Raw genomic sequence first — 24,266 nt, 5'->3', positions numbered from 1 at the left:
GCCGCCCAGGCCAGCCAGCATCCAGGGGCCTTTGCTGTTCACCAGGACTCTGGTTCCCCTAAGAGTGGCCCATCAAGACGTCTGGCCTCCAGACAGCCCTACCTGGAGGGCCTGCAGCCCCTCTACCCCTTTGTGTGTTTTCAGGCAGGGCCCCATGGGTTCTGGTCCTTTGAAGATCTAGTCTCCCTCTTCCTGGAAGAGCCCCCGGCTAACTCACTTCTGGCCCGGAGGAAACATCAGGTGGTTTGAACTCTTGATAAATCAGAGTTAGACAGTCTGCCCGGTTTGTCTCTGCAACCAGTATGGCAGACAGAATAGGACCCTTTTCTGCAAAAGCACGGGCCTGGGCCACCCTGTTTTTCAGGAACTTTCACAATGACAGTAAACAAAGATAAAATGCTGAGCGCGATCAGCCGGACAGAGGGACTTTTAGGAAAGGTAAACCTGACAAAAGCTTGGCTGAGATTCTTGAAGACAGTGAGAGGAAAGGGGTGAGACCATCATCTACTGTTTTCTGCCTTGTCTCCCCTGGGTGCCCGAGTATCAGTTAGCTTTTATCAGTTACCTTTTATATCCTTCCAAGTCGCTGAGTCAGAAGATGAAACCTATTGAAGAACACTTTGATTTTCATCCCAAATTAGCTATTATCATTTTCCCAGTTATTCTTTTATACTTGAATTTAGATGAGCCAGTCCCTCCTTCTAAGTGTGAAAAAAAGAATTAAAACTCGCCTTGGGCCTTGGCAAAGCAGGTAGGTGTCTGAGGTTTGCTAACAAGGCTGTGCGAACGAGAGCCATTTGCAAAACTGCCTTCAGCGCAGCCCAGCCACTGGCGGTGGGAATCGGGCAAGCTATGGAACGTCGCTAAGCCTCGGTTTCCTTGCCCGTAAGATGGGGATGGCTATTCCTACTTGTGACGGTGGTAGTGATATTTGTGGGGGCACAACACCTGGTGTGGCGCCTGGCACACAGGAGGTGCTCAGTAAGTTGGAGACCAGGCTGATTGCTGTAATTGGGAGGTAATAATAACCCAGCAGGTGATGACATCAAATCAGGAGCCACCTGGAAACCTGCATGTACTGATAATGACCAAAATGCCGTGAGCCAAGAGAGCCTGTGGTGTTAGTCATAAGATCATGTTACTAAAATAATTATTTTTCTGTTAAAAAAAAACCTTATTCTTAGGCGTCATCTGCTCTGGAAAGCAGTCCCTTTGGGCCTTGCTCAGCCCGCAGTTCCCTCCCTCCTAGCCTTCCCCATGCTGGCCTGTCCCCTCCCTGGCCTGCAGGCTCCTAAAGGGCAGAGCTGGCAGGTTGTGCCCTCCCTGGCCTACAGGCTCCTGGAGGGCAGGGCTGACAGGTTGTCCTCTCCCTGGCCTGCAGGCTCCTGGAGGGCAGAGCTGGCAGGTTGTCCCCTCCCTGGCCTTCAGACTTCTGGCCCAGCACACAGACAGCCCTCACGGCTGGGAGGACTGAGGATCTCCGATTGGCTAATAAACCAGGCGGGCTTGTTGTCTGATAAGCAGGGCGCCTCTCAAACATGGGAAGAGGGAAGTCAGAACATGACCCTCGGGGCGATCGTGACCGCAGCCTGGCTGGCATGGAGGCCATCTGGGTGGCAGCGAGGGGCAGGCAGTGGGCTGTGAGCCCCACACTCACATCGTGTTCTGTGTCCCAGGTCGGGAACTACAAGCGGACGGTGAAGCGGATTGACGATGGCCACCGGCTATGCAGTGACCTCATGAACTGCCTGCATGAGCGGGCACGCATTGAGAAGACCTACGCCCAGCAGCTCACTGAGTGGGCCCGGCGCTGGAGGCAGCTCGTGGACAAGGGTAGGGAGCTGCCCGCTGACTGGTGCTTACCTGCTAGCTGGGGACTCTGGGTGAATTGCTGACCCTCTCTGGGCCAGTTTCCTCTCATACACACAGGGCAAGGGTGGTCTCACAGATCCGGAAGGGACTGTGGTTTCTCCTGGAGCAGCAGAGTGCGTGAGCCCGCAGACCCAGGCTGTGTGAGCACCACCCCCCGCCACCCTTTCCTGGGGGACATAGGGATGCTCTCTGCAGACAGCACCCACGTCCCCTGTTCAGTCCTCGTTGCCCTGAGGACACGCCTACGCTTGCCATTTTAACTCAGGACAGCTCCTTAAGGGCCAAACACTTGAGTAAGTTCCTATCAAATAAACTCAGCACCTTGGCTTCTGACGCCCAAACCCATACCCAGTGCCGTTGAGTCGATTCCGACTCATAGCAACCCTATAGGATAGAGTACAACTGCCCCATAGAGTTTCCAAGGAGCGCCTGGTGGATTCGAACTGCTGACCCTTTGGTTAGCAGCCACAGCACTTAACCACTACGCCACCAGGGACTCAAGTGCTGTTTATTTTTAGACTTGGCCAAGCAGCAAATCAGGTAAGACTAGGAGGTGAGATCTGGCAGGGTTTCTGTTTTGAATTTTAAAGGGAAGAACCACAGCTGTTGTGTGGTGGAGGTTTTGTCCCCTTCCCTCCTTGCCATGAAGCCCAGAAGATTCTGAAGCTTAGCCACAGAGTGCTGCCAGTGAATGTGGACCACGCTGCCCAGCAGTAAAGGGCACCTGATGGATGACGGGATTTCTGAGGGCAGAAGCAGATCAGCGGGGGTTTCTCGGGGTGTGTTTTGAGGCAGGCTCCTCCACAATGACTGGTTGTCCTAGGAAAGCCAAAGGGGAAGCCAGGCCCTGGGCCAGGGGCCTGGGAGAGAGTCTAAACCAGATGTCTGTCTTTGCCCTCGATGCTGGGATGGAACAGCCGGCCGTGGAACTGTCTGCAGTTGTGGTATTTCTGTGATAGCAGCACTAGATGACTAAGACAGGCCGTCTGCAGCTGATGCACACAGGGCCTAGCACAGTGCTTTGTCCCGAGCAGGTGCCCAGGGAGTGGAGCAGGCACCCGTGGATGAGGAGGGTGGGGAGATGGGTCAGCCCCATTCAGTAAAGGGGCTGTTCCTAGTGTATTTCCAGCTGGCTCGAGTCCCCCTCTCAGGATCCACCTCTCAACGCCACCCCTTTTCTGCTCAGGACTCGAGACCCTAGAGCACTCTGGGCGTCACCCGTGGAGCCGCATGGCTCTGCAGACCTGGGCAGGGCAGGGCCATGCTCACCTTGTTGACACAGGGATCTGAGGGTCAAGCTTCTGTGGTTGTACTTCTGCTGCCCCCGAACCTAGAGCCACGTGCCCCTCCTCTGTGTCCCCAGGAGCCCGTCGAGGACAGGCCAGGGGCTTCTGTCATAACACGCTCACCCCACCCTACCCGCTTAACAAAAGAGACAGGCTGGACTAAGGGGTTCCTGCCTGAGAGCAGTAAGGAGGGGCGAAGGGACTCAGGCTCCCCCCGTGACCACCGCCACTATACAGAGGTTTAGGTTCCTGCCGCCTCCTCTCCTTCCTCTCCTCAAGGCAGCACATCCATTCTGCCTGAGCCAGGCTCTCAGCTGGCGGGGTCACGGAAGGGATTAAAGTGGCCCTGGCCCTCGGGGGGATGTGTGTGGAGGGAGGGGGCCAGCCCTGGGGCTGGCAGGCACGGGGACTGATAGTGCGGATGGGAGGCGGCCACTGAAGGAAGGGTATGGGAGTGGGCATGTGGGGCAGCCTGCTTCTCGGGCCAGCCTAAGGCAGACTAAAACTTCCAAAATGAAGAAATTGGAGTTTTTGAAGAGCTCGGTGACTTTGAAAAAAGGAAATGCATGTAATTCCCCCACTTTCCCTATAAAAGAACAACAGGGCAGATTCAGCTTCAGTTCCGTAGTTTTTCCTCATCCCAGGGAACTGAAAACACAACAGAGCCACTGAGAGAAACACCTGAGACAACCAAAAGGCAGCCAGGCTGCTGGCCTGAGATCTCATCCTAACAGCCGAGGGAGGTTCCCGGCGGGGGTCTCCACCTCAGGGCCGCCCGGTGCTGAGTAACCCCCAGCTTCTCTCCTCCGTCAGGGCCGCAGTACGGGACAGTGGAGAAGGCCTGGATAGCCGTCATGGCTGAGGCCGAGAGAGTAAGCGAGCTGCACCTGGAAGTGAGAGCCTCGTTGATGAACGAGGACGTCGAGAAGATCAAGAATTGGCAGAAGGAGTCCTTCCACAAGCAGATGATGGGAGGCTTCAAGGAGACCAAGGAAGCCGAGGACGGCTTCAGGAAGGCACAGAAGCCCTGGGCCAAGAAGCTGAAAGAGGTACCTCCCTCTTGCGAGCGGCTCCCTGCCTGCCTGCATAGCGGCCCCTCTCCTACACACTGGCCACCTTGCTGCCCCCTACCCACCATGCTCCCCTACCCACACTCCCAGGAATCCTGCCAGCTGTTCTAGGCAGAAGATGCTACAGCTGCCAGAGAAGGGCCCTCTCAGCCGGGAGTCCACGGTGGCCAACCTTTACCCCAACTCTGAGTGCTTCATGGTCACTCTACATGAAATCCTTAGCACTGCCCACTTCACAGACGCAGACACTGAGGCTCAGAGCCACACACCATTCATTGGCAGAGCTCAACTGCCAAGCTCTTAACCACAAACAACACCCCCCACCCCAGCCGTGGAGAAATGCCCCACCCCAGTCGTGGAGAATTGTCTCCTAGAGAGATTTAAATATCCCATTGCGCTAGACAGGTTCATGTAAAATTTTTCTTTCTCTTGCATAGTTTTTTCTCTTAAATTTGCAAATAATACTGATTCATTTTTTCTAAAAGTAGCAATCAAAACCATTGAGCTTTGTCCAGCCTTCACTAGTTGGAGGTCATCATACACCCAACCCAGGTGGTGTCCACAGGCCCGGAAGCCTGGTCTGACCCCTCTCCTCAGGGGAAGCGCCCAGTTCCTTCCAGCCCCGCCCCGCACCCGGCTGTCTCTCTCTGCGCTGCCTTCCTCCTTCACAGAATCACCCAGAGCAGACTTCCGTATCCAGGTTGTAACACCACATGTCCCTTCTTTTCTCATTTCTTGGCTTTGCCTCATCTCCGTTCCCTTTCCTGCTGCCTCTGGTCCCCCAGACGTGTGGCTGGGGAACGTGCTTCCCGTTCTGAGGGGGAACTATCTCCCCCTTACAGGCCAGTGCTACAAACTCACCTTTCCTCTCTAGAATGAAATCTGTGACCTTGGCTCGTGTAAGGAAGCTTTTATTAAATAAATATATACACACGTGTGTGTACACATAACGGCCATTTAAAAAAACAGAAAATGTGCCCAGTGCTCACGCCTTCCCAGAATATCTCCTGTAGGTGTTGTTGCCTTTAGGACCGTCTTTGTATGTGCTGGTCCAACTGCCCGGAATGCTCTCCTCCAATGCCCACGTTTTGCTCCTGCACGTCCTTCCAATCTGACTCCTCGTCTCCTTACTGAGGCTTTGTCCAGCTCTTCCGTGGCAGTCTCTGACCCACCCACCCTGGTGCATCCTCTCTCTGCCCTGCTTTTTTTCCTCCTTGCCATTTACTGCCTCTTCAGGTGTTTTTATCGTTGACTCACTTGTGGTATTTGTCTCTCTGTCTGGGGTGTAAGGCTCGTGAGGCCCAGTGTCTTGTCCTACGTTGCACCCCTGGTGCCTGGCACAGCGTGTGGCCCAAAGCAGGCTGCGGTCAGCACCTGTGGAACAAACGCCTGTTACCCTGGCTGCTTTCCCCTCTGTCTTGATAACACAGGCACGTCCTACAGCCTGGGTAACATCTAGAGAAGACTTTGAACCTTCAGAGATGTGACGTTCAGGACCTCGTTCTCCTCCTAGGTGGATGCAGCAAAGAAAGCCTACCACGCCGCCTGCAAAGAGGAGAAGCTGGCCATATCGCGGGAGAGCAACAGCAAAGCCGACCCGTCCCTCAACCCCGAGCAGCTTAAGAAATTGCAAGACAAAGTAGAGAGATGCAAGCAAGATGTTCTCAGGGTAAGTTGTGCGTGTTGTAGGAAGCATGTGTTTTTATATGTTGAGTGCACGTGCTTCATTTGTTCGTGTATCTGGCATGTAGTCAGCATCTTACAAATGCTAGGTTGTGTGGGTGGATTGCTGGATAAATATCAGGAAGGTCGCCCAGGAAACACCTTTTACCACCACAGCCCATAGTGCCTACCTCACGACTAGGTACAGGAACCAGGTGCTGGGGACACAGGGGAGGTGATGATTCCTGTGCTGGGGGGAGGAGGTGGTAGGGCAGCTTCCCAGTGAGGGCTGACAGGGACGGATGCAGGCGGAGAAGCAGGAAGGTGTAGCTTGTGCAGGGGCACGGAGGTAGGAATGTCACAGTCAGCGGCAGGGAAGTGATGCATCACCTGGCGCGGCTGGTTGTGACGACCTGATCGTCAATGGCCTTGAATGCTAGGTGAGTAAGGAGCTTGGGGTGCTGCTGGCAGGGGCCACCACAGGGGGGCTCTGAAGCCCTGTGAGGGTAGGGCAGGACAGGGTGAAGGGTAGCCGGTTGAGAAGGATTGCTCTGGCGGTGAGCAGCGGGAGGCTGGGGGCAGAGGGGCAGCAGGCCTTCTGGAAGCTGTTGTGGCAGCCCAGGTGCTCCAAGTGCACAGGCGAAGATAGAGGGATCGTTGAAGCCAGGTGAGTGTGGCTGGGAAGCCCGGTGCACGTGACCTGAGGGAACGCGAGGGCTGGGCGGGGCGGGTGGTACAGCTGTCCTGCCGCCTGGGCAGTGACAGGCCACTGTGGGCAGAGGCTGTGGGATCTCAGGGTGGTGGATGGCGGCTTCAGCCAGGAAGAGACAGTGACCAGGCGGAGTGGCCTTCTGGTGCCCTCCGTCTTCTCCATGGAGGGGCAGTTCTGCACCTCAGAGGGTTACTAAGAAGATCAAATGAGGTGATTCTATAGAAGCTCTTTGTCAACTGTCAAGTGCTCGCAGAGGTAGGTTGGCATTCTGCCTAGAAGGTTTCATTGTCATGGGATTTAAAAACTAGTCCTAGGTGCCTTGTCATTTGAAAGGAAGTAAGGTCCCAGCTCGGCCCCCTCCCTTCGTTGCTCTGTTGTAGGAGGCTAGGGGGAGGGTACCGGTACTTGGGGCCTGCCCTGCTCTGGTGTCCTCGGGGGAAGAGATTCTCGACCTGTCTTTGGAGAAGGATGGAATGAAGTGCTAGAGAGAGCTGCACTCTGGGGCCTGGGCATGCAGCCAAGGGGGAGCAGGGGCCCTGAGTTGTTGCTCCCGCCAGCCTTTTCAGGCTCAGGTGAGCTTTGCTGTGCCTTTGTGAGTTAGGGGATGTCACCTCTGTTTTGTGAACGAGGAAACTAAGGTCAGAGAGTTTCCACCATGAGTCACCCAGTTATGTCAGAGCTGGGAGATGTGAGCCCAAAGCCTGGCCCCTTCTCACTGCCCTCGCTGCCATCAGCATGGTGGGGGTCATCTATAGCAGAAGTCTTCACTCGGGGCACATGTCGGCATCCCTGAGAGCAGGCCCACTACCCACCGTCTTTGGGGCCTGGGCCAGGAATTGGGGGTTTTGGAGCAGCACGGGTGCCTCCCCTGTGGGGCCAGGAGCCTGGGACTGTGCTGGTGCTGCTACTGAGTGGGAGAACCTGGGCTCGAGAATCATCAGGCTGGGCGGCCTTTGCCAGGATCCCAAGGACTCAGGTGCCTGGAGGAAAGAAGAAGCATCTCCATACAGGGGGGGAGGGAGGGGGTCACGCTTTACAACCACCCAGAGCAGAGATGCCACAAAATGGTTGTTTTCAAAGAGCAGGGCACAAGATCAGACACCGCCTAGGAAAGAGCGTGGTGGCAGTCTTGGTGCCCACGAGTGCTGAGCTCTGAAGGGGCTGCCCCTTCCCCTGAGTCCATCTGTTTGGGCCTTGCTCCAGCCAAGAGGCAGGGCAGATGCCGAGTGTGATTTGCAGTTTACAGGTGTAGGGGCCGGGGCTTGAACTCATGTCTGCCAGACTTCAGAGCGCATGCTCTTTGGAGTCTGGAGAGGCCTGGAAGGTAGACGGCTGGTCCTGCTCCTCAGTGAGGTGTCCTGGAGGCTTTCCCTAAGGATGACATCAGTGGTGTAAATGCATTCGAGATGAGTTTCGGCGGCCTGGCTGTGTGTGGGGAGGTGAGGAGGTGTTTACAAGGTCCAGATTGGGTGGGGGCACTTCATGAGCAAAGGTAGGAGTGAGTCCTCTAGGCTGGAAACTGAGGGGTGTACAGGAGACAGAGTGAGGGCCTGAAGACAGTCCAGGGCACCCCTGGGATCCTGGGCTGCTGGGTCACAGCTCCTTACTGTGCTTGTCCCTCCACAAGTGACCTCAGGTGGCTGGTTCGGTTTTGTCACCTGATGAGTAAGTCAGATGCTGATGGAGGCAGACGTGGTCAAAGCAGACCAAGGGCACTTGAGGAGCAGGGTGATGCGGAGTCCGGCTGGGTTCCTCATGGCTCACCGTGCCCAGCTGCTCAGCACTTCCTGGGCAGCTCCTCAACACCTCGGCGCGTCCAGGCGTCGCTCTGACCCGGGCTTGTAGTGTGGCACCAGCAAGTGCGACCTCACGCTTCGCTGGAGGGATTGCTGCCTGTGAGTCTCAGAAGTAGAGGCTCAGTGAGTTAATTTAAAAGGTGTAAATTTAAAAAGTACAATAATATAACAGAACTCAGATGTGGGGAGGAAGGTGGTGTGGGTGGAAATGTAAAATGTACTAATTTTGCCATTTGTTTTAAGTGGTTTAGAGAGTCACTGGATACTATCTGGAGATGTGAGTGAAGAAATACAGGCTTAAGTATGTTTTGTAACTTACAAAATTAACCTCTAAGTGTAAAGATGGGAGGAAAATAATACGTGTAAACTATATAGAAAAAGAAGCTGTAACGAACACATGGAAAATCAAGGGCATGATATAAAATAAGACTGGACGTATGTCCTGTAAATTGTTACAGACACATCTGAGACAGAGTGACCTGGAAAGGCTACAAGGAAAGGTAAACAGACTAGGGAGTCAGCGCCGGCAGGGAAAGCCAGGGGAGCGGTATCCATGTCAGAATTGGATTCAAGGCCAAAAGCGCTCAGCAGGAGGGAAGCAGTAAAGGGTCCACTCCGAGCTCAGGGCCAGCTGTTACACATTTCATGCCCAGGAGGTCCCAGTGTCCAAGTGAATGAGGATGCGCAAGGCGTGAACGCACAGGGGGCTCCAGGTGTGGAGTGGGGGCAGACCCTGAGCCAGCCTCCACCCTCCTTGCCCCAGCCTCAAGGCAATAGGCCAGGGCTGTCCAGCGTGCAGGGGAGCAGCCAGCGTGCCCATTGGGGTCTGCTCGGGAGGCCTGTGTGCCACCTTGGCAGGTTTCGATGCTCTCTGCTGGCCCAGGTTGCTGTTGTTTGAACGGTGTTGCTGTACCCCCAGCCCTACCCCAGATGGCACCCATTCCCCAGCCTCTGCTCTGGCCCCCACTCCTCATGCTACCCAGGGGGGCAGAGGCAGGGCGGGGTGGTTTACCCCTTCTGATGGCAACCTTCATCTTCCCTTGAGCTCAGGCCTTTTCTAAAGCCCAGGTTTGGTTGCCTCACTCTTACAAACCTGTGAGGACTCAGTTTGCCTCCATGCCGCTGGGGCTGTGCACTCGGCCTGGGCTTGCCACCTGTCTTCTCTGATCATTGATGATAGAGAAGCATTGGCTAACAGAGACTCCCACTCTGAACCAGTCTGCCAGGCCGTCACCTTAAAGACCCAACAACCTCGCTGTGGTGACCTCCCTCCAGATGAAGGCTCAGTTTAGCTGGATTCATTTTGTACCCAGGTGTGAATGAGCAGGTAGTGGTAACTCTCTTTAGTTAAAACTAATTCCATATAAGCAAGAGCCTATCATCAGAGAGCAGATCCCAGCCCTGCATCCTCCTGGGGACCTGCCTAGCCCCTGGAACTTAGCTCGTAGCACCAGCGTTGGCTTTGAACTTGCCTGTGTCTGCCTCCTGGCCTGGGAGCAGACTGCCTGGCTACTCCAGGGACTCCCCTTTCCAAGTCCAAGCCAGGCCTTCCTTTCTGGCCTACTCTTCCCCCTTCCCCTAAGATACCTCATGTTCCATCTGGGCTAAGGGCTCTGCAATGTCTGGTCTCCCCGCTTTCACTTCTGCCCCCTTGTAACTCCCACTGCTGCAGTCTGACTCCTCCTCCAAGGCCCACAGGACCCCTCCTCCAGGCAGCTGGTCCCCCCACCGGCTCCTTGGCCCTGCCACACCTATCTGAAGACCCTGCATGCATCCTATGTAACCTGGAGTCGCTGGTGGTGAGCTGGGGGCTGCAATGAAATTAACCTTCATCTGCGGTACCTGCGTTTTCTTGTAGACCAAAGAGAAGTATGAGAAGTCCCTGAAGGAGCTGGACCAGGGCACCCCGCAGTACATGGAGAACATGGAGCAGGTGTTTGAACAGTGTCAGCAGTTTGAGGAGAAACGCCTGCGCTTCTTCCGGGAGGTTCTGCTGGAGGTTCAGAAGCACCTAGACCTGTCCGCTGTGGCCAGGTACATTCCCTTTCAGCTAGAAAACGTGCCACAATGAAGCCAATGGACATGGGCTTTATCATGAGCTCCGTGGCTGCTCTGGCAGGCTTCAAAGGCAGCGTTTTTCCCACCGTTATTAAGTGCTTCTGCTCTTCCAGCCCTGCTGCGGGCCTACCCTGCAGCTGCCTAGTTGGCCTTGCCACTGGCCTGCTGCCTGTCAGAGGTCTGGCTGTGGCCTGAGTGCTGGCCTAAGCAGGACATCCTCTTGTCAGGAGACAAGACAGGGTATGCTCTGGCCAACTCCCTGTCCAGGTCTAGGCCAGATGCTGGGATCAGCTGCAGTCAGGGCATGGCAGGGTCCACCTGATTCCTGGCCTTACCTTCAGGCCCTTTGTGGAGCCCTGGTCACCGAGAATGCTTGCTGCTGCTTGGCTCCCGGCTCCTCTGGTCCAGGCCCTCGGCGGCAGCGCAGACCATTACTTGGAGGCTGTGGTAGTTCTCCCTCACTTTCCTCATCTTTGGTCCGACGATGCTTTCACCAGGGCAGAGGTCCACGTTAACCAGGAATGCAGACTTCTGTCGTCCCAGGGCAGAGCCGTGTAGAAATGAATCACAGGCCAAGCTCGTCCTTAATGGGAAACCACATCCCCTTTGTCTCCTGTATAAACAACATCAAAAGCAGCAATCACGGCACGCCTACTCTCTCTGCCGCCATTTAGTTCGTCTTTATGACAGTCTTGTAAAGTCGGTGCATTACATCCCACTTTACTGATGAGGAAACTGAGGCTGGGTGAGGCTAAGGGGTTGCCTGAGGTTACAACACAGCTGGAAGGGGCAGGACCTTGTGTGGCGCTCCTCTGTGCATGGCCGTCCTGGGTCTGCAGGCCAGACTGCATGCTCCTGGTCTCACCTGGTCCTCCAAGCCTCCCTGGGAAGTAGTTGCACTGTGCCTGCTCAACGGAGGGGAAACTAAGGCCCAGGAGGGGTAAATGACCCCCTAGGACACAGATCATAAGTGATAATGCCTGCTCCAGCAGTGACACGCGCTCCTGTCCTGCACAGTGAGCCCCCTGGACCGAGAGCTGGTTGGAGCTGCTGAGTAGGGGCTGTCCTCCACCCCAGGGGTGGTGGGCTCTGTGGCCACCACACCGCTGGGTGGCCTTAGCTACCTGCGTTGGCCTGTCTGGGCGTAAACCTCTGGCTTCTCTGACGGTGGTAGGGGGTGCTTAGATCCTTTCTGATACTCTAATTTTATTCTCCTCACTTCTGGACTTGATTAACCTTTCATTTCCACATGGATTGGTGCCCCATGTGGCCCACCTGCTGATCCCCCTCCCTTTTTTTTTTTTTTTTTAATAATTTCCTTTTTGTCGTTGAAAATATACACAGCAGAACATGCAACAATTCAACAGTTTCTACATATACGATTCAGTGACACGGATCCCATTCTTCGAGTTGTGCAGCCATTCTCACCCTCCTTTTCTAAGTTGTCCCTCCCCCATTAACATAAACTCACTGTCCCCAAGCTTCCTGTCAAATCTTTGGAGTTGCTCTTGTCGATTTGATCCTATATAGATAGTTCTTAAAAGAGCACCGTGCTCAAGGCAGACATTCTTGTACTAGTTAAGCTAAACTATTGTTTGGTTTTAAGAAGACTTCAGGAGATATTTTTGGCTTAAGTTTTAAAGATTATCTCAGGGCAGTAGTTTCAGGGGTTCCTCCAGCCTCCACGGCTCCAGAAAGTCTGGATTTCCATGAGAATTCAAAATTCCGTTCTGTGTTTTCTCCCTTTTGATCAAAGATTCTTCTATGGAATCTTTGATGAAAACATTCAGTAGTGGTGGCCGGGTAGCATCCAGTTCTGGTCTCATCTGCCGGTGCTGTTTATATTACCTGACACAGAGCAAATCTTGTTTGTTGCCACCTGGCTTAATTCAAAGTGAGCTTGTCAGAAGCTGTGGCTCCCCATGCCCTGGTGGTCGACTTGCCCAACTCTGTGCACGTCACGGCCAGCTGACTGTCCACCGAGTAGGGAGGGCCTTCCTGGTCTGCATTTGTGGGGTTGACCTCAGGGTGGCTGCAGGTCCTGGTGCCTGCTGGTGGCCTGGCCCTGGGCTGGGATGAGTGATGTCTGCTCCCTGCCTCCCAAACCAGTCACGCCTCTCTCTGTGATTTAGCTACAAAAATATTTACCAAGACCTGGAACAGAAAATCAAAGCTGCAGACGCGGTGGAGGACCTGAGGTGGTTCAGAGCCAACCACGGGCCCGGCATGTCCATGAACTGGCCACAGTTTGAGGTAAGAGGAGCCACGGCACCCGTGACGCTCATTGGCATGGCAGGGGCGGGGCCTGCAGAGCTTCAGTTAGAATGTCCTGGACTCTGAGTTGTTGGTTGCCCTGTTCACTAGGCGGCCTTTATGTATAGCTGCCGTACAAACCAAGTTGTGTTTAGAGTCCCAGGGGACTACAGGCATTGCTGCCAGGCCTCTGGATTCCAGGAAGGATGTAGCTGAGGACGTCTGGCTGTAACTTGCTGACGGGTGGCACTCCCCCGTGGTTCGAGGCCCCACCCTGCAAGATGGTGGCCTGAGGGGTGGCCAGGAAGGGAGAGGCTACAGTGTACACCAACCCAGCCGCTCCTTGTTTGAAGGCTAAGAAGAGGGCGGCTCTTCTTAGCCTTCACACAGAGCTTTTCTTTGCTTCAGGCAGTAAATTCAATGGGTGTGTTCAGGGTTACCGTATTTTTACACAAATAACAAGTGTGTTGTAAGTTTTTTGTCGACCGTGCAGCACCCCTGACTATTTCCGTAAGCGAGCTATGCCATGTGTTATATGGGCAGGCACGTTATTTTCGGTAAAATACGATCACTTTTCTCTTTTTCCCATTTTCATGGGTCTGAATCTGCCAACATCTTTGCATGGCAGAATGCAAGGGCCTGGGGATCACGGGGCTGGAAGAGTCACCAGGCCCCACCTGGAGCCCTGATGGTGGGGCAGAAGGCAGTGGCCCCAAGTCCTGCCATCCCTGGTGTCTGAAGGAGGCCTCTTCAGTGGCAGGGGCTGGAGTGCCTGGGTGTCGACTGCGTCAGGCCAGGGTGGGGAGGGCTCTGTGGACTGGGCCGTGGGGCTTCACCCGACTGGGTGGGGTCAGAGCCTGGGCTACCTGCACCACTTAGCAGCTGTGCGGTGAGGTGCAAGGCCCCGGTTTCGTTCTCAGCCAGCTGATGTCAGGCAAGAGAATAATCACTTAGACAAATAGATGACCTGGGTTTGGAGTCAGGAGTCACATTTGCCCTTTTTGTGCCTCAGTTTTACCGTGTATGAAATGAGGATGACGGTAGCACCTGTTCCCCCAGGTTGCTGGGAGCTCAGTGACCTGGTCCTCACCAGGTTATCAGCCCAGAGCCTGGCCCAGAAGTAGCAGCTGTTGTTAGGCCCACCACACGGAACCCTCCTTGGTCCCTTCCTAGCCTGCAGGTCTGTCAGTCCTCCCCCTCTGTGCTTCTCCAAGTGACACCAAGGGTCCCTGTAGCCGAGCACTCCTGTGTCAGCCCCTGTTGCTAGCAGGAGGCCACAGAGCAGGCTGTTCCTGCTTCCATAGAGGATGGGGAGAAAGCAGGGGCAGGGCCTCCCCAAGTAGGAGTGGACCTTGGGGAACAAGCACAGCAGAACCTCCCACCCCTGCGGTGATGGCATATCAATGGGTGGGGACAAGGGTTTGTGTCGCCTCCTGTGCACACAGCAGGATTTAACCCTGCACAGGGCACTTACCACTCTGGGGAGTGGCAGCCCAGGAAGTCACCCGCAAAGTTCTGCCCTGCACATTCCCCCAGAGGGTCCCCTTAGAGCTGCCCGTCATTGCGGAGAACAGAGGACTGGCAGGAAGGCCTTGACAGCTCACTAGGGTGGGGCCGGCAGAGCCCAGGTGCTCACGGCTCTTACGGGGTCATGCGTGACTTCCTTTAACGACATTGTTTTTCTTTTCCATGCCACAAGGATGAAGTAAGTTTCTACTTTATGGCTAACTCATTAAATTCCCAAGCTTATGTGGTGTGGGGGCGTGTGTGTGTGTGGTGCTTCACAGCCTAGTTTTGGGGATGTGTGTGGGTTAGAGACTAGTAGCCGGTGCTTCTTCTGTTCTTGGGGTTGTTAACAGCTGCCCTTCCCTCAGGATCCATCTGATGTGGATCCTGTCAGGCCCTGGGAGCCCCCCATCAGGGCACGTTTTTACTCAAAAAAAGGTCATCATAGGGAACTATGAGGCTCTGATATCGTTCTCAGCCAACTTCTGTCAGCCAAGAGAATACAAACAGATGACTGGATTTGGAGTCAGGAGCCCAGGTCTGCCACCACCTCTAGGTGGACAAGTTACCTTTTCTTCCTGGGCCTCGGTTTGCTTATCTGACAAATCGACAGGTTGGACGTTTGCTTGACGTAGCTAAGGTGGCACTTAACCTTGGAGTCCTGTAACCACACACGAGCAGAGCTGTGGGCTCAGCCGCGCCAGGTTTTATTAATGTTGTTCAGTAGTGGGTGGAAATGGGAGGGAAGGAGAATGCACTTAGCAAAAAATACACACACATACACTTTGCTGGAGGGCCTAGTCATTGTCTCCCTTCCTCCTTGCCCGATTCCCTCCATTTTCCAAGGGAGTTGATAAAAGGCTGCTCACAGGCTGGGAAATGGTAACCCATGGTAGAGATGAACAGGCAGACTCCCTTCACTTTGAAGGTCACAGCTCACTGTCAGGTTACAAAGGAAGAGCTCCAGGGCACCACAGTCATCAGGGGGGCTCCTGCCCCATGGGGACGTGGTGCTCAGAGCCAGCTCTTGTGATGCTTTATTTCGGCCCTCTTGTTGGGCAGTAGCTTCTGAGCCCTGGTTTTATGTGCAGTCCTGGGTTCTGCAGCACTTAAGGCCACGGGCACCTGCTCCACCAGGCGCCTGAGCGGGCAGCTCCTGTCCACTTTGGAAGGCTCCAGGGACCCCAACTGCTCCTGCCACCTCACAGGCCCACCCCGGCCTGAGGAAGCCAGAGGCTGAGGGCCAGGGTGGGCAGGGCTGGGGCTGGGACACAGGACCCCTGGGTGTTAGCCCTGCTCTGTCATTGTCCATCGTGTTCCTGGGTGGTCGAAGCTGCATCTCCCGGGAGGCTGGGCCAGAGCTGTAAACGTGCCACCTCCAGGTGTTTGGGTCACAGGTGGATGTCAGGTGTCTGAGGTCTGCTGGGAGCCAGCAGAGGTGCCGTAGACTGGGAGGCTGAGCGTCACTGACCATGCGGGGAAACTGTTAGCTTGCTGGTCTGGGGTTCTAAAGCAATGTGGGTTCCAACACAATTTCTCTCCCTGGCACTGTTGCTCAGGAGTGGTCCGCAGACCTGAATCGAACGCTCAGCAGGAGAGAGAAGAAGAAGGCGGCTGACGGTGTCACCCTGACGGGCATCAACCAAACAGGTGACCAGTCTCTGCAGAACAAGCACAGCAGGTGAGCCCCCAGTGCTTCCCTGGTCCTAGTGGGCAGCCCAATCCCCTGGGTTACCTGCCTGGGCCTGGGACACTCCCAGGTCAGATACTTGGGAGAATTCCATGGGGCCTTGCAGGGACCCCCATAAGCATCTTTCCAGAAGCTCCCAAGGCCGTCTCCAAGGAGGCTCATCTTTCTGTCTGGATGTGGAGCTGCTGAATATCCAGAGGGAACCTTTCCCACAAACATACGTGCTTCATGCCCCAAGTGAGGGGAGAGCTGGTGGCAGGTGCTAGTCATTACGTGTCCCCAGGGGTGGTGGTAGTGGCTACCCTGTGCCAGACACTGGCGGTGGTTCCCCATGTGTAGGTTCAGGGGTTCTGGAGAAGTCTGTACTCTGAACACTGGCAGTGGTACCCCCTGTGTGGGCTCGGGTGTCCTGGGAGGCCTGTACTCAGGACACTGGCAGTGGTTCCCTCTGTGTCAGTTTGGGGGTTCTGGGGAAGTCTGTACTCTGAACACTGGCGGTGGTTCCCCCTGTGTGGGCTCAAGTGTCCTGGGGAGGTCTGTACTCGGGACACTGGCGGTGGTTCCCCCTATGTGGGCTTAAGTGTCCTGGGGAGGTCTGTACTCGGGACACTGGCGGTGGTTCCCCCTGTGTGGGCTCAAGTGTCCTGGGGAGGTCTGTACTTGGGACACTGGCGGTGGTTCCCCCTGTACGGGTTCGGGTGTCCGGGGAAGGTCTGTACTCTGAACAGTGGTGGTGGATTCCCTGTGAGGGCTTGGGTGTCCTGGGGAGGTCCGTACTCAGGATACTGGCGGTGGTTCCCTCTATGTGGGCTTGGGTGTCCTGGGGAGGTCCGTACTCAGGATACTGGCGGTGGTTACCCCTGTGCGAGCTCAGGTGTCCTGGCGAGGCCTGTACTCAGGACACTGGTGGTGGTTCCCTCTGTGTGGGCTCAGGTGTCCTGGCAAGGCCTGTACTTAACTTCCTGTGCTGGTGTCTGAGGGGGACATGAGAGGATTGTCAAATGTCCCCTTTTTCAGGTTACCTCCTTGCTGAGAGTGTTGGTTACTTCCAACCTCATTGCTGAAAATAAGTTGTGGATAGAAGAGGTGGGGCTGAGGTCTTTAGAACCTTCTGGAAAGAGCATACTAGGCAAGGCCTATTTCTTGCATCCGAGACTAAGAGCACACAGCCACCACCATGCAGACCATTTCCTGGAAGCCCTGTCTGCCCACAGGCAGGCCCAGGCTCAGAGACCTCATGGACCGTGCTTGGTAGTCATGCCCCACATGACTGTGGCTTCCTGGGAAGAACCGGCTGGTTCCCTGGGTGACAGGGGCTGGCTATCACTCAGCAGGCAGCCTGAGCAGTCAGGCTCTGTCAAGTGACTTGAACAGTAAGCGCCACCTAGCGGTCAGGCCCGTCCTCTGTGGCTGGAGTGAGGGGTGGGAGCAAGGCACCACCTCAGAGGTGGCTCTGGGCCTCTTGACAGGCCAAGGCTGTAAGAGTTCAGCTGCCCAGCACCAACTCCCTCTCAGAAAAGGACCAAGGAGGGAGGAGGGCCTGGTGGCCTCAAACACACGGCCTGGGTGCAGGCAACAGGCAGGCTTGGGTCCAGTGCCCCTTGCAAGGCCTGAGGCAGATGAGGCGCTTGCTGGCACTTCAGGGACACCAAGCCTCCTCTCCTGGCTCTGGGGCGGTGGGCGCTCTGACTGAGCTGTCTTCCAGTGCTGTGAGTGCTCACTTCATGCAGCTTGGGGAGGCCCACCCCGTGACTTGGTGTCAGCTCCATCAGCTCGTAGTGGTGTCCAGGGCTCTCCGGGGCCTGTCTCTGCCTTTACGTCCTATGCTGGCATCTGTTACAGCAGCTGCACCTGCAGTGGCCATCCACCCCTTGGCTGTCCGCCCTTGGCCAGATCTCGAGCAGGTTTCTCTCTGGTCCCTGCCCAGGGCCCAGCGCATAGTAGGCCGTTGTTGATAGAGTTGAACGGATGAGTGTTCTCTCTGGAGCACAAAAGGAGTCCTCCTTTTTTCCTAGAAAGGGCTGCTCAGTAGACCCTGGTCCTGATTTTGGAAGCTCCAACCCCAGGAGGGGCAGGGGAACAGGCTGCTGAGCCCTCTAGTTCTCAGCTGTGGGGTCTAGAGAGCTCAGATCATCTGCGCTCAGCTGTGGCCTGGGGCTCCTGTTCTGGAGAGACCCCCAGCAGATGATGCAAGGAGGGAAAGTGGAAATCTTCTCTCTCAGGCACTTTAAGAGTGTTGCCAAGTGTTTTAGTAACGTAACTCTTCTGTTCCAACAATGTAGCCTCCTCGCTCCAGGGCAGGCTGGTCTGCCCTCCAGAGCCGGCACCATGGTCCTGCAGTGGGAGCCAGGGCTCCCTGCAGAGCAGGTCCCCTGAAAGCTCTCTCTCTCCCCACTAGCAACCTTAGTGTCCCGAGCAACCCCGCGCAGTCAGCGCAGTCACAGTCCAGCTACAACCCCTTCGAGGACGAGGACGACACAGGGAGCACCGTCAGTGAGAAGGAGGACATTAAGGCCAAAAAGTTGGTGAACGAACGCTCCCCCTCCTCTCTCCCCCTCTCTGTCCAGGGCTCTCAGGGGCTCGCCCCTCGGCACGAAAGCATGCATGAGGCCCTGCAAGAGGGCACCGCGCGCCTGGCCCGTCTCTGGCTTCTCCATCCTCTCGGGGAGGGGCACCCGCTAACACTCTTTAGTTGCTTTTTCTCTGCCCTCCATTTAACCCTCATCAAGGCCCTGGCACCGCCATCACAGAAGACAGCACCTGACGGGCGCCATGTGGGTGGCATCTCTGCCAGCTCGCCCCCGTGTGCCGGGTGGCTCATGAATGTGGACATGGCATGAGTTCTCTCCGGGGCCTGGCTTGCCCCTTCAGAGAACCTGCCCTTGGCCGTGACAGCAGAGGGGCTATACTCCTTCGGAGGAGTTCTCAGCTCTCGCACCGGGCTGCCGCGTCCACCCCTCCGGGGGCTGAGGTTCCGGACTAGGGGCCAGCCCCTGGCTGAGGCTCCTGTGCCAACCGCTTTATTGCAGTGTGAGCAGCTACGAGAAGACCCAGACCTACCCCACGGACTGGTCAGACGATGAGTCTAACAACCCATTCTCCTCCATGGATGCCAATGGGGACTCAAACCCATTTGACGAGGACACCAACTCGGGGTTGGAGGTGCGGGTCCGAGCCCTTTACGACTACGAAGGGCAAGAGCATGATGAGCTGAGCTTCAAAGCTGGTAGGTGGGCCCTGAACACATCCTGGGCGGTTGCTTCCAGCCTGCTGGGGGAGGTTTTTAGGTCTGTTAGATTTTCTGCTAGTTTCATTTGTGGGCCTTTTCCTCCGAAATTTCAAACATAGCAGATGCTGAATGCCAAAACTTAGAAAACAGTGAGGCACCCTGGTGCCTCGGCCCCGAGACGCCTTCTCTCGCCTGAGCTGAGGCAGGGACAGTAGGGCACCAGGCGGTCACTCTGAAGAGGCCCAGCTGGAGAGGCTGTTTGCCAGGACCTCCCCAGGCCCCCGGACGCCCTCTGGAATTAGCCAGCCCCCTCTGCAGGGTCCTGGAGGGACGCGTTTCTCCAGAGGCTCCCAGCTGGCGGAGAAGCCCGCGGCACAGCAGTGGCAGAGCTGAGCCCCCCACGTGAGCCCCACTGGGCCAGGCAGGCCTCGTCTCAAAGAGCACCTTTCCAAGGCTTTTCCCCGCAGCCTGCATTTTATTCAGAGTCCCTGGGTGCTGCAGACATATGAATGTGCTCGGCTGCCAACCAAAAAATTGGGGGTGCAGGTCTACTCAGAGGCGCCTCAGAAGAAAGGCCTGACCACTTCTGAAGAATTAGCCGCTGAAAGCCCTGTGGAGCGGTTTCACTCGCCACACGGGGGCTGCTGTGAGTCAGAACCAACGAGATGGCAGCTGGTTTCCCGCTTTGTAGACACACACATGTTTTATACACACTGTCTTAGTTTCTTCACGCTGCTATAACAGAAAGACCTCAAGTGGGTATTAACGAACAGTAGTTTATTTTCTTACAGTTAGGAGGCTAGAAGTCCAAATTCAGGGCGCTGACTCTGGGACAGGCTCTCTCTCTCTCTGTTGGCTCTTGGAGTGGGGGCGGGAGTCATCCCTTCTCAGCTCCTGTTCCTTGTTTGTGGGCGGTCTTCCTGTGTATGGCATCTTTCTTCCCCCATCTGTGATTACATGCTTCAGTGCCTAATCTGCTCTTTCAAACCTCAAAAGTGATTGGCTTAAGACACTCCGAACTCAGATATGGCCTTGTTAACATAATAAGGAAATCCTCATTCCCAAGTGGGACTATGTCCACAGGTATAGGGGTTACGGTTCCAACACATACTTCAGGAGGACACAATTCAGTCCATAACACACAGCTACCCACACACCCATGCACATGTTTTAAACACACGTTTTAGACATACCTACTCCCACAAATGGAAACCCTGGTGGCATAGTGGTTAAGTGCTACAGTTGCTAACCAAAAGATTGGCAGTTTGAATCTGCCTGGCGTTCCTTGGAAACCCTGTCCTATAGGGTTTCTATTTTGCCCTATAGGGTTGCTATGAGTCAGAATCAACTCGACAGCAACAGGTTTGGTTTTTGGTTTTTATTCCCACATATACACACATTTTATATATATTTAGTCCATGCACAGTCCCTGGGTGGCATAAACAGTTAAGCACATGAGTTCTATCTAAAAGGTTGGCAGTTCGAATCCACCCAGAGGCACCTTGGAGGAAAGGCCTGGCGATCTGCTTGAAAACCCTATGGAGCAGTTCTACTCTGCACACAGTGGGGTTGGCATGAGTTGGAATCAACTAACTCAGCAGCAACTAGGAATCAACTCAACAGCATCTAACAACAGCAACTCCACACACACACACACACACACACACACACACATTTATACACACCTACTCAGACACGCTATATCAGACAGTGTTCTGTTGCTGTTCATAAGGTTTTCACTGGCTAATTTTCAGAAGTAGATCACCAGGCCTACCCACACACACATACACATTTTATATGTACCCACGAGGAGCCCTGGAGGCACAGTGGTTAAGCATTTGGTTGCTAACCGAAAGGACAGCAGTTCAAACCCACCTTGTAGCATGCTGTGTCTCCTGAGAGGCCAGGCTTTCTCTCTTCCTCCCATCTGTCTCTGCTGCCCTGCACAGGGCCTGGCCCAGGATCAGGGCTCCTTCATAGTTGAATAAACAAAAGATAAATCAAACCTCCCGAACAAACAGCCACGGAGAGATTCCAGAGCAAGGCCAACGGCTCCTTCTCAGAGGGTCAGGAGGAGGTGTCCACTGTGTATTAGCCCTGAGGTCGGTGCTGGGGACAGAACGATAGATATGACAGACAGACGTGGTCCCTGCCCCTCCCATGGCTAATAGTCTGACAGAGCAGAATGAGATCAAAGAAGGATGCAAAGGCCACCACAAGTGCTACAGGATACAAGACAGCTGGTGGCTGGACCCCAGTGCAGGAGGGAGGGCAAGGGCTAGACAGGAGCCGGCCAGTGCCCTGTGAGGGGGTTCTCTGCTCAGGCTTGGGACGGGTGGGAGGGCACACGGGCCCTGGGAGGGGGTTCTCTGCCCAGGACTGGGGCGAGTGGGAGGGCACGCATCCTGCAGTATTAATCCTGTGTCTCCGTGGGAGCCATGATGACTGCTTGCTCAGGGTGTGGTGTTAGCCATGTGGGTCTTTAGATCCCTCAGAGGCTCCCCTGATGACAAAGCAGCTTGAGATACAATGTAACAATGAAATAAGCAGGCCTTTGTGCCCCCCACCCCTAGGAGAATACCTGCCCCTCCCACCAGGTTAGAGATTCTTCTGGGCTCAGAAGCTGGTCCCAGGTCAGGGCTAAGGTGTGAGGACCGGCTCTCTGACTCACCAGGTCAGAGGGTCGCCCCCCTGTCATGAGTCTGCAACCTCTTTGTCTTGCAGGGGATGAGCTGACCAAGATAGAGGACGAGGATGAGCAGGGCTGGTGCAAAGGCCGCTTGGACAACGGAGACATTGGTCTGTACCCGGCAAACTATGTGGAGGCAATCCAGTGACTGGGGCCAGTGGGCAGGCTGGTGGGGGCTAGAGACGGCTGTTTGCTCCGTTAGCTGCTGGCCCGGGGCAGCGGCATCTCCAGCACCCCCAGCCAGCCGTGTGGGGCGTCCACTCCTTTTCCTGCAAAAGAGGATGGTTCCGTTGCTCTTGGCTTCACTGTGTCCCTCGAAGGCATACGAACTGGTCATTTCATCTGGGATGTGGCCCCTTCCCACAGCGCACGGAGAGGCCTGAGCACAGGACCGAGCACAACAGAGAACTAGCCGGGCCCTCTCGCTCGCCCACCGCTGTGCTCCTTGGCTTATCACGGATTTGTGTTCTCTACCGTGTCTTTCCTTCTCTCCCCACACCATTGTGGTCATCGCTGGTTTCTCCTCCACCGACCACTCTCTGACAAGTCCCACTCCCTCCAACCTGAATGAACAAACTCACACGCCATTTTCTGAGTGAAGATTTTGAGTTTTTTTTTTTTAATTTAAAGGCTGTGTACAGTTATACTTTTTTATATACCTTGTTCTTCCATTCATTCTTAAATTATGGCATAAATTGATGTACACCAGTCTGGATGAAATGATCTGTTTCTACGTTGTATTGTTAATCGCCCACGCACCGCACGGGTTAAGCTGCGGGAAACGTAGCCCATTTAGACAGATGATGTTTGAGGCAAGAGGCGGAGAAAGATGGGAACCATCAGCTTGTGAACGCCCTTCAAGCACGGGGGGCGTCTGAGTGCATGTCCCGGAAATAACCTATGCAGGACATGTAGAAGTCGCCATATTTCAAAACCATTTTCACTCTCTGCTTGCTTAAACTCGACTCTTTTGCAAATTAACAATTCTCTCAGTGATTTGGAAAGTTAAAAGAAGACCAACTTCAAGCCATTGTGTCTGTAAGATAAAGATGCTTTCTACTAGACTGTCATGTCTTGTATATCTGTATATATTATTTGATGTTCAGAGAATCTAAAGAGCTTGTCTACTGTGTTAATGAGAGTGAATGACTTTTGACGGTGGGTTTACCTATTTTACGCAAATAACGCACACCTACATTTGTTTGCCAACTGTGCCCTCCCCCCACAAGATATTTTCGTAAGCTCACTAGGCTAAATTTTTTTACAGCCACATGTAAAAAAAAATTGGCATAGCAGTGGTGCTTATGAAAATACCTCACCAGGGCAGGGCGCGGTTGGCAAACATAGAAGGCATGCATTATTTGCGTAAAAATATAATTTGTAAACTGCTTGAAGCCCGTGACCTTGGCGCATGAGCCTGGCTGGTGGACCGGGCTCTAAGGTGGAGAGATCAGCTGTAGTGAAATCCCACCCACTCCGGCCAGCAGCGAGGCCAGCATTTAAGTAGCCTTAGCCCTTTCCGTAGCAGAACACTGTAAGAACTCCCGTGTCATCCCAGCAGCTGCAGATTTCACAGTCATCGTGTTCTTTGTGAGCAAACAAAGGCCAGGTCTTGTCCACAGCACCAGGGTCTCCCAAGTGTCCTCAGTCCTGCGGGAGCTGAGGTGGGCAGCAGGAAGCTCCATTGTGATCACAGCATGGGGTAGGAAGGGACCCTCTATTTTGTGTAGCTCAGACCTGGGGAGACGACTGCCGCCATCACAAGCTATGCATCGATAGCATTTCCAGTGAGCTTGATGTCTTGCTTGGAAAGTGAATGTCTGTATGTGTTTGTCATGAAAACTTACCAGCAAAAATCCTCATTCTTATGCTACAGATTTACCAAAAATTGTCAAGTCTTTTAAGTTTAGGCATTTCTTAAACGTATAGCATTTTAGAAAATCAATAAAACAGTTGATCTCATGCGCGTGGAAGTGTCTTGGTCGTGCGAACGTCGCCACTGTCATGTCAGTGGTGGGCCTGGTGGACCTGTGCCTTCATTGGTGGTTACCAGCGTTGGGGCTGGGTGAGGCCAGGACACAGGACCCCTGCCCAGGGGCCATGGCCCTGTCCCACCGCCCTTGCCAAGCCAGGGTGTGGGGATTTGAGGCACCTGTGCGCCTTGGGGCTCCCCTCTCCCTGAAACCTACCACTGCACAACCCGGGCCACCCCTGTGAGTAGCAGGCTGACGCTTCCCTCCCCGCCTGGGACCGAGCAGTAGCACAGGACCACGCGTCGCCCTCATTTCTCCTGTAAGCCCACTTTCACAAGCACCTACTGTGTGTTGGCTCCCATGCTCCTTACTGACATCGGTCCCAGCAGCCCTGTGGGTGGGGGTCAGCCTCCCCGCTTTACAGAGGAGGGAGCAGGCTCCCGGAGCCAGGCTGACTCAGGCAGTCAGAG

At 54.8% G+C, this 24,266-nt stretch overlaps 1 protein-coding gene across 8 annotated transcripts in view; it reads left to right on the top strand.

Moving 5' to 3' along the window:
• PACSIN2 (protein kinase C and casein kinase substrate in neurons 2) overlaps window positions 1-23,785 on the top strand; it is a 169,570-nt gene extending 145,785 nt beyond the window's left edge. For 6 of the 8 annotated variants that reach the window (XM_049884567.1, XM_049884571.1, XM_049884572.1 and 3 more), the window contains exons 3-9: window positions 1,677-1,833; window positions 3,972-4,207; window positions 5,742-5,897; window positions 10,257-10,432; window positions 12,589-12,709; window positions 15,775-15,896; window positions 18,304-18,928. In XM_049884567.1, coding sequence (XP_049740524.1) covers window positions 1,677-1,833; window positions 3,972-4,207; window positions 5,742-5,897; window positions 10,257-10,432; window positions 12,589-12,709; window positions 15,775-15,896; window positions 18,304-18,745 — 1,410 coding nt within the window. In that variant the 3' untranslated portion in view covers window positions 18,746-18,928. The other 2 variants (XM_049884573.1, XM_049884574.1) reach the window with 2 other exon arrangements.
• The last annotated feature ends 481 nt before the right edge of the window (window positions 23,786-24,266 follow it).

This window comes from Elephas maximus, chromosome 4, assembly GCF_024166365.1.
Source record: "Elephas maximus indicus isolate mEleMax1 chromosome 4, mEleMax1 primary haplotype, whole genome shotgun sequence".
Lineage (NCBI taxonomy): Eukaryota > Metazoa > Chordata > Mammalia > Proboscidea > Elephantidae > Elephas > Elephas maximus.
This window is presented reverse-complemented; position numbering and strand designations above follow the sequence as displayed.